The sequence below is a fragment of the Phodopus roborovskii genome, unplaced genomic scaffold, assembly GCF_943737965.1.
Source record: "Phodopus roborovskii unplaced genomic scaffold, PHOROB, whole genome shotgun sequence".
NCBI classification, from domain to species: Eukaryota; Metazoa; Chordata; class Mammalia; order Rodentia; family Cricetidae; genus Phodopus; species Phodopus roborovskii.
Window position 1 is genome coordinate 20,621,358 of NW_026126461.1, and position 9,068 is coordinate 20,630,425.

General features: G+C 45.5%; 1 protein-coding gene across 1 annotated transcript; it reads right to left on the reverse strand.

The window, feature by feature from the left end:
• Positions 1–3,203: 3,203 nt before the first annotated feature.
• Positions 3,204–8,441, reverse strand: Adcyap1 (adenylate cyclase activating polypeptide 1). The gene is made up of 6 exons (XM_051190935.1): positions 8,206–8,441; positions 7,768–8,074; positions 7,286–7,396; positions 5,036–5,224; positions 4,569–4,667; positions 3,204–3,518 (listed from the first exon to the last, which is right to left on the reverse strand). Exons 3-6 carry the CDS (start codon positions 7,393–7,395, stop codon positions 3,329–3,331), a joined length of 588 nt encoding a protein of 195 aa, XP_051046892.1. The 5' UTR covers position 7,396; positions 7,768–8,074; positions 8,206–8,441; the 3' UTR covers positions 3,204–3,328.
• Between the last annotated feature and the right edge of the window lie 627 nt (positions 8,442–9,068).

Genomic DNA, 9,068 nt, shown 5'->3' on the forward strand with positions numbered 1-9,068 from the left:
ATTGATTTACTAGTTGAGCCCATGAATTTTAGGATGAAAATATGGCATTTTACATTAAATGGTATGTACTACTGTTAGTGATTCTCAAAGTATTTTTAACCCAGAAATAGACAAGAACACCAAAAAATACACTAGAAAAATGTGCAGAATTTTCATATGAAGGCTTTCCTTTAAATATTATTAATTTGAACTAATAGCATGTGTTATCCACAAATAACCTTTTGTGTTTTTCTTAGGCTTCAAAGTACAATTTCTTTTAAAACTCTTGTTAACTCTTTGATTAATCATGTCCTTGACCCTTGTACTGAAAATGTTTTAGTGAATGATTACTTCATATATCTTTAAACACATTCTGGTGACTCCCAAACTGATTGTTTAAATCATTTTTATACAAAATTTCATCAAGACCTAGCTAGTGTACAGGTATTTTTTTAAAAGTTAATTACTTTGTAAGTGTGTCTAACACTGCAATATGATATGTCACCACTGTCTGGAAACTTTCTGAATACTAAGACATATATGTATATATCGGCAGACAGAAACTAACTATGTAGCTTACAAGTGTACTAGCATACTTATCTATTTCTGGTCTTAGTGTTTTCTTAGGCTTCTCCACATGAGCAGCTACTTTAAAGTTTTAGTTGAGTCCAGTACCCCATCAAACAGATGTTAGAATACAATTTATGAAGTGCATGAATGGATAGATTGATAAGTATTCCAGACATGGAAAAAATCTTATGGCTGCTAAAGAAATATAGTACTTTAAAATATAATTAAAATGATTATTTGAGTGTGTTTTTCTTCAAACATTAGACCAAAGTGAATTGTTTACAAAAATTTATTCATACAAATTTTACACACTTTATATAACAGTTATCAAAGTCCTAATTATAGATACTATGTGTGTAATAATGCTTGGTTAATATGTTTTATAATCAGTTGCACACAAAATAAGAGCTTCAAGACTAGCATCTACCTATATCATCACTAAATCATAAATCTGCTCCAGTTTAGTAAGGCTCTTGGCATTTCTAAAAAGTATACAAAAGATTAAATTGGGTGATCACTGTAAAATGCTTGCCACTAGCCACGTGAACACTAAGTAAGACTTCATAAATAAAAGGTTCACTAGAGCCTTGTTTCACCACTAACAGCCGACACAAATACAGAAAACTCTGCCCATTATCCAAGAAATAAATAATTAAGACTAAAACGCAAGCCGATGTGTTGCAGCATTTTAGGGCCACTAAATAGCCATCTGTGATTCGTGGCGATTTAAAAGGCAAAGAAAGGCACTAAAGCTGCAAACTGCATCCCGGGTCACATTGCCTGAGGAAACTGCTGAAATCAAGATTGATCCTGTAGCCCGACACAGGCTAAGATCAAATGCCTGCTTTCTCTATTTGCAATGATTTGCAGTGTGATCTCGGGGCAGCATCCATCCACCCGCCTGGGAATGCAAATACAGTTCTGTTTTCTTAGATGCCTGACTTCATACTAACTAAATCTGTACAGGAAAATAAAAAACTCCTTTAAACTTTACAAACTAATGTTTTGGGGTTTTTTTTCTTTTTTGGGGGGGGGTCTTTTTTCCCTTGGTTTTGAGGGGTTTTGGATTTTAAGTTTAGGGGTTTTTTTGGGTTTTTTTTTTTTAATCTTGCCTAAAATTTGGGATACTTGCTGGTTTGTTGCTGCTTGATCTGGTTGCTGGGTGAAGGTTCTTTTGTTTATAAAGATTACTCCATATATGTTCAAGAAATTGACAAGAAACAGACATGCTTTCTTTAGCCAAGACAGGATACAAGGTTGGGGTGTGGGACCCATAGATATAAGATAGTACTCATACATATGAAAATAGGGTTTAAATGATTTATCAGTAAGTCAAACTGAGCAATATTGGAACACTACACATTCTAATATGACAAAGATCGATTTTATGAAACAAATTTTACTAAGCAATAAGCCATAATGTAGAAAAATACATTTTACCTACAAACTCAAGAAACAAAAGGTTCATATTTAGTGCATAATTACTTCGTGGTAGCTACACAGGGGTTCCTAAACTTCACAGTAACTGCTTGCATCAAACAACAACAAAAAAAAATGAGTAGCATTCACAAATTTAAGAGAAGTGAGTGAAAAATGGCAAATGATTCTTAAACAATGCAGGGGGGTAGGGGTAGAGAGGAGGGTTCTCCAGAGAAACCACACAGAACAGGGGTGGCTTCTACAGGATAGAGTTCATAGGGGAGGACCCTGGCCATTTCACAAAATGAGAAGCATGGACAGCACTGGAGAAAAACACATTGTACTTTGCACTCATTTCCAATACCCAGCACCCAATCTGTCAGGCAATGGAACCCTGCAAAGGGGCTGGACTTGCCTCCTGATTCTCAGACCTGGGGCAGTTCTCAAACAGTCCCTCTGCAGGGTCCTCCTCTGCCACCCCATGCTCTGCCTCTTCCAATCCGCCTTTTATTTCTTTCACCAATTTGTTTCAATTGCCCTAGCCTTGGGATCGTTGGTTCCCTGGAGAATCGGGAAGTACAGAAAAGAGAACTCTCTCCAAGCCGGTCTCCTCTGTACAATTTCTCAACTCTTATCCCAGGGAATGATATGAATTCTGGGGAGAAGCACAATTTGGATCTCGCTGTTGTTTAATTAGAATTTCCTTCTGGGCTGAAAGTCTGAGGAGAGACAAATATACATAAAAGTAGAATCAAAGAAAGCAAAAGTGTTGGAATTGCCCGCAGCCAGTGGGACAATGCCCTCTTGAGTTAGTTAGGCTGGGGTTCAAGCAGCCTGCCCCAGAGACTCACAGGGAAAGAAAGCCCTTCAACAATTCCCCCAGTCATTACCTCAGAATTCCCCTGGAGTAGGGTACCACTGTTTTTTGGCAAATGGCCATTAATGGTATCTTCAGGCCTGTTGTGGATAAAAATACTACCCTTTAATTCCAGTTTACAAAAATAGGAGTAATATTCAAAGCAATGATTGTCTATTTTTTTCTGTTCATTTTATATAAAAACATAAACAGCTCAGGCGAATTTTCAATCCTTGTGCACGCTTATGAATTGCTCTCTGTTATACTTATATATATATTCTTAATATATATTTATAATATATATCAATAATTGGTCCACAAAGTATATCTGTGCATTCTCTAGTGCTTCGTAAAAAGAAAAACAATATTATTATCAAAATAGTTATTTAATGGCTTTACTTCATACATAAATACATGTTTGGAAAGAACACATGAGCGATGACTGGTCAGTCAATTTGGAAAACGACTTTTCATTTTATACACACCGTAGCTGGCAACTCGTCGCTACAAGTACGCTATTCGGCGTCCTTTGTTTTTAACCCTCTGTTTATACCTTTTCCCTAACACGGCCGCCAAGTATTTCTTGACAGCCATTTGTTTTCTGTAGCGGCTGTAGCTATCGGTGAAGATGCCATCCGAGTGGCGTTTGGTAAGAGGAGCTCGGTCATCTGCTGCGCCCGCGCCTGTGTTCTCGCTGCAAAGGGAGGGGGCGGGGCGAGAGACACGTTGAATGACTTTGAAGGAAATAAGAGTTCCCCACCCCCACGCTGGAGCCTGATGGACTACGAACTTCCCAGCACAGCCCTCCTCTGTGGCGCCCCAGCTGGCAGAAATACTGAGCTGGAGACCCCGGGGAACCTCCTTCCCACACACAGTTTCCTGGCACTGTATCTTTCCCATCTTTCAAGATATTTCTGAAGCATCCCAGGGCGTCCGGAGAATCTGCGCTCTTTAATCTTTTCTCCAAACATTGCTTCTCAAGACTACACTGTCCATGGCGCTAGCTAAATTGTCCAGACTTCTATAACTTTCCACCACCCGACATACAAAGGTTCCTAAGGACCTCGCTGGCTTCTGCCAAGTTATTGATTCCGCAAATCTAGGCAAACATGGCACTCCTCTATCTTTGCTTACGTTAAGTTGAAAAACGTGATAGTGATATAAGGCGACAGGCTGAAGGCAATATTTTTCACTCCATGAATTATTCATGGTTAAATGTAAGCTGCTTCCCTGTGGTCTTTATTTAAATATTGCCTTCTGCTGACAACAGCTTCACGCAAGACCTTAGCTCTGGGTTTGTCTAGCCAGAACAAAAACTGTTTCCTTTAAGTATCCAATTCGGGGACTTTGTTTCTTAGGTTTGCCTTCATAGTAATCGTAATACTCCTCCCCCAAATTAGGACAAGCCCTTCCAGCAACCTCGAGAGTTTTGAATGACTGGGAAGGCGCTTATCTGGTTGGCTTGGTTCTAGGTTCAACAAAGAATCAACCCCCAATGTTCCTACCCTCTTTCTATCTTACCCGGTCTATGGCTCTTAGGACAAATTTAAACGCCCAACTTCTAGAACTCCGCCCGAGGCTGGTAATATCCACCTAGATGCCAGGACGCAGACACACCCTCAGGCGCACAGGCGTGCTGGCGCGAGTAAACGTAGAAGCTGCCCCGCCCTCCCTACACGCTCTCAGTACTGTCATCCACCCTGGCGCGCGCATCACTCCCGGGTTAACTCTCACTAACTCTTACCCCAGGCCCCTGGCCACGACCGACTGCAGGTACTTCCTGGTGGACAGCTGGTCCAAGACTTTGCGATAGGCTTCGTTAAGGACCTCATGGGCGACATCTCTAATGAGGGAGAGAAAGTTTGCGACCTGAGTCACTCACTGCCACGGACCTTCAAAAGTCAGCCACTTGCTGGCCTTTCAAGGAGGATCACCCGACAACCACTGGGGGTTACTTTGGGAAGTTTCCGGGGTAAATCTAAGATAGGGTTTAGCGCTGGCCTCTGGGGTGACCTCGCTGGCACGAGAGCTCCTCACCTATCGAGTTGCACACTCACTGACACCTCTGTGCTGCAGAATTTTCAGTCCGTGGTGCAGCCTCAGGTACACAGGGATCTGTCTGCTAATTTTCTGTGGCTCTCGCGGATTCACCCAGGTAGAAGGGAGGCTTGAGGACTTTCATGGGAAGTGCCCTAGTTTTAGAGCCACTACCGGGTCCCTCCCTCCACTCCAGGCCCAAACTTTAGGCGGGTGCCGGGCGATCTGTACCTCCTTTCCGCTGGATAGTAGAGGGCGTAGGCGTCACGCAGCGCGGAGGCGGGGCTCCCTACGCCCGGAGGGTCCCAGTCGTAGAAGTCTTGCAGAGGGTTTCCGTCCTGGTCGTACGTCTCATCTTCTGGTCTGCAAGATAGCCAAAAGGATGATCATTAAAAGTCCCTCCCCAGTTCTGCCAGGTCCCAAGAAGGTTCCCATTGATTTTCCTTCTTCGTTAATGGGCCCTGGAGGAGAATTATCCTTTCTTCCAGAATGGTCCTAGAAACCGGGTAAAGGAACTACACCCAGCATAATTTCCTGCCCACTAAGGAAATTCGCTCACATCTCCTCAGGTCGCCTGCAAGCTAATTAAACAACCCTGTAGACCCCAATACTTGGCCAAGTGAAAGGCCAGTTCTCTCCCGACCTGGCGCCCCAGGCTTCCCCAAGAAGCATTTAGAATGCCCGAGAAAGAGATGATATGAGCAGAAATGGGGAGACCCAGAGCGGAGAGGAAGTGAAGGGTGGGTAGGTAGGATGCAGGAGGCCAACGCTGGCAGAAGCCACCCCCATCCAAGCCGCCCAGCCCAGGGGAGCCCTTCCCCGCGTGGATGTAGGTCACAGAGAACCTCCCGCTTCTATTTTGGGCTGGAGAGAATCTGCTAGGAACATGAATAATAGATGCCCCTAAACTTAGCTAGTTTGGCTCATTCTGTGGTGCGGCAGAGCGCTCCAGTGCCTATCACCCAGGAAAAGTGCTAGGTACACGGAACTTTGAGAATAGCCAGAGGTGAAAGAGGGCTTTCGAGTCCATTAAACAAAGAGTTCCTGTTGATCTGTTAGCAATGGTGGGGAGGGTGGATTCCATCTCAACCCTAGAGCGCAAGGAAAGGGGTCAACTGGGGACTGACATTCCATAGGTGTCCAGCCATCTCACAGTCTCCTCACCTATAGCCTCCATGCCCGACAGAGGACAGGCAGAAGAGGACAAAAATGCAAAGCAGGTGGCTTTTGGACCTTGGAGATACGCGGAATGCAGTAGGTAGGGTCCAGTCGTGCTTGCGCTGCTATATCACCTTTCAGCCCTTGCTGGAGAGGCCAGAGTCAGATGAGATCCTCTACATAGTCCACATCCAGGCTTCCCCGCTTCCCGTTTGCCCCCAGCCCGGGCTCTAGACCCAGGATCTTTCTAGCTACCCCCAGCTCTTGCAGGCGCCCACATGCCAGAATCCTGATGAAAAAGCTAGGAATCCTGTTTGCATATATCAGTGGGCAGACGCCCACTAAGGCAGAGGTTCTTGGGCGCGGCTGCAAGAGTCAACTCAACGTCAACGCCGCGCGCTCCTGGCTGCCCTCAGTGCCACCCTGCACCGGTCAACGCAGACCCACGCATTTCCACTGTCCCGCATAAGGGTGGGGGTGTTCTGAGGCTATGGTAGGGAACCCTGATAGCGCCTCACGATTAGAAGCAGATGCCAAGACAAAAGCCAGGTTTTCTGCATACTCAAGTGGGCTACGTTGTCCTCCCAACCCCTCCAGCCTGCTGGCTTTCTTTCATTTCTCCGCATCCGTTTATTCCCCTCCCTTCGCTCCTTTTTGTGTTTTCCGTCTCTTAAGTAGCTTTTCTTTAACCGTGGCTGGCCAAGACCCCCCTCCCATAAGACCTATAGGGCTCAAACTCTAGTTGAAACAGGATTCATTTGAAAGAGAGCTGTTCCGGTGGAAAAGAATTCGTATGAGACAACAGGAAGGGCGGAGGAGCGAGAGACCCCGCCCCAATAGTCCAGAATAGGCAGTAACAAAGCAAAGTGGAGAGAGCTTCACTCTCAACCCTGGGCTTTTCTCTGGGAGCTGAAGTTCTCCAACTCGTCCTAAGAATAGGTAAAAGAAACTGAGCGGAGGTGGGGGGCACCCTGCCCCCTCTCTTGAGCAAGTTGGAGGAGGGAGGTTTCTACAAGGGTCGGAAACTCACTCCCTTTACTTGGGTTCCTGGGTCCCACTGGTGAGAAGGGAAGGAGTCTGGATGTACTAGAGCCTTCCTAACCCCCAGGGTTAGCTAGGGACCTGGTACCCAGCCAAAGGCTGTAGAAATGACACGGACACGCAGGAAGCGATGCTTAGAAGCCTGCAATCCAGAACTGCAGGGAGGCGACCGGGAGGAGGTGTCTGGCGATGGGAAGATCTAGCTCAGCCTAGGCTAGCACCTACCTGATCCCAGGGAAACGGAGTCCGGCGGCGGCAGGTGAGCAGGAGACGCTGTTATGCATTATTATCCCGTAGACCAGCAAGGCCAGCCTTGCTCCGCTACACATGGTCATTCTGCGCAGGAGGGAAAAGAGGGAATGCAGTGAGCGAAATCTCTGGCTTTCCGCCTTCTAACCTCAAGAAACTCTTGGGAGCTGGGGGAGCCAGCGAAGCTGCGGCTCCCTGTGTTGAACGCCACTTAGCCACGCTAGTGCGTCTGGCCACTTCTCCCTTGGTATAGTTAGAAACAAAAAAAAAAAAAAAAAAAAAAAAAAAAAAAAAACCTATGTATGTGCCCAGCACTCAGCAACTAGCCAGACCTTGAACTAAAGAAGGCTAACTCCACACTGATACTGCTGCCAGCACAGGGAGGGATCCTGTAGTCAATGAATCGGTTAGTATGGTATGGTAAGAGGTCCCCCCCCCCCTTACTATTAGACTCTTACCGCAGCTAGGCGAGGGTTGGTTGCCAAGTAGGACGGAGGGCAAAGGGCTCCTTGGAGTTTCCGGGCCAGAATCACAACCCAAGAGGCATCACTCACTGTCTGGCGCTGGTGTCTGGAGAGAAGCCACGGGAATTAGCTGGAGCAGCTGGGGGGACTTGTTTGCCGAGGCTAAAATTCCGCTCAAAACTTTGTAGACGCACAGAACTAGAAGGGAGCTTGACACTGAAGAAGGTGGGCGAGGAGAGATGTAGAAGACAGAGTAGGCGAGCAGCCAAAGGGAGGGGGAGCAGAGTGGCCTTAAGTCAGCCTGGGGAAAAAAGCAAGTGGGTAAGAAAAAGAGAGAAAGTCAAGAAAGAAAGAAAAATGAAAAAAGGAGAAGGCTAGCCCAGGCTGCCTCTGTGGAAGGCGAATCAGGCAGCTAGCAAGAGTCCGAGCCACCTTCTCTGCTCCGAGGTATCAGGCTGCGTCTGAAGATGCTGCTTCTGCTGCTGCTGACAGAGGTGACCGGCCTTCTGCTCGTATTTATATATGCAGTTAACACAGAAAAGCTCGAATGTGGTTTCAAGAGACACCTCTTTGTCAACATCTGTCTGCAATTGCCTTCAAGTACAGAATATTTTGGTTGCACTGTTGCGCTCCGATTTTTATTCATGATATGACTTCCTTTTTTTTTTTTTTTTTTTTCAGTCACGTAATGATCCGGTATCAGTAAAAGACGTCAGCATCCTAGTCCCTCAAGGAACATATTAACTATTCTGTGCTGTCCTCCAGGATGATAAGATCCGGAGTCATCAGCTTCTCATAAACACCTTTCACTCACACAATCCAATTTTTAAGAAGTCCAATTATTTTGATGGTTTTAGATTTCACCCATTTCTCAAAGACAAGTGAAGAATTCGTGGAATTTAGGGGCTGGTGAAGTCATGTTTTTATTGTGTCTCTTCTTTTTGCTTTTTTACTCAAGCCCCTTGGGGGACAACTCTGATCTTTAGAATTAAGCACCATCAAGCTCTCTCATCAATAAGTTTAATTTAGATCTCTTAATTTCTTGCTTATGCTACTCCAGACAGGCAATTAAATGTGGAAGTCGTTTTGTGTTTTAAAGGGAAGTCTTAGAGGATTTTCAGTAAATATCTAATGAGACTGGCTGGGTTGACAGACTCTCTGAGTGGACCGGCAAGTCTGCCTTGAGAGCGGAGCCTGTGGCGCTGTCCATGCTCTGGGTACTGAACTGTTAGGCGCAGTTGCTACAAACGTTGAAAATTGCCACTGGCTTAATTTTCACCACAGCCTCTATATCC

Bases quoted from the DNA above. Each gene is read 5' to 3' on its own strand.
- Adcyap1 (XM_051190935.1), bottom strand. From the start codon at position 7,395: ATGACCATGTGTAGCGGAGCAAGGCTGGCCTTGCTGGTCTACGGGATA. The intron at 5,225-7,285 runs GTAGGTGCTAGC...GCTATCTTGCAG, and splicing joins CTCCGTTTCCCTGGGATCAG to ACCAGAAGATGAGACGTACG. The intron at 3,519-4,568 runs GTAAGAGTTAGT...CTCCCTTTGCAG, and splicing joins GTCGTGGCCAGGGGCCTGGG to CGAGAACACAGGCGCGGGCG.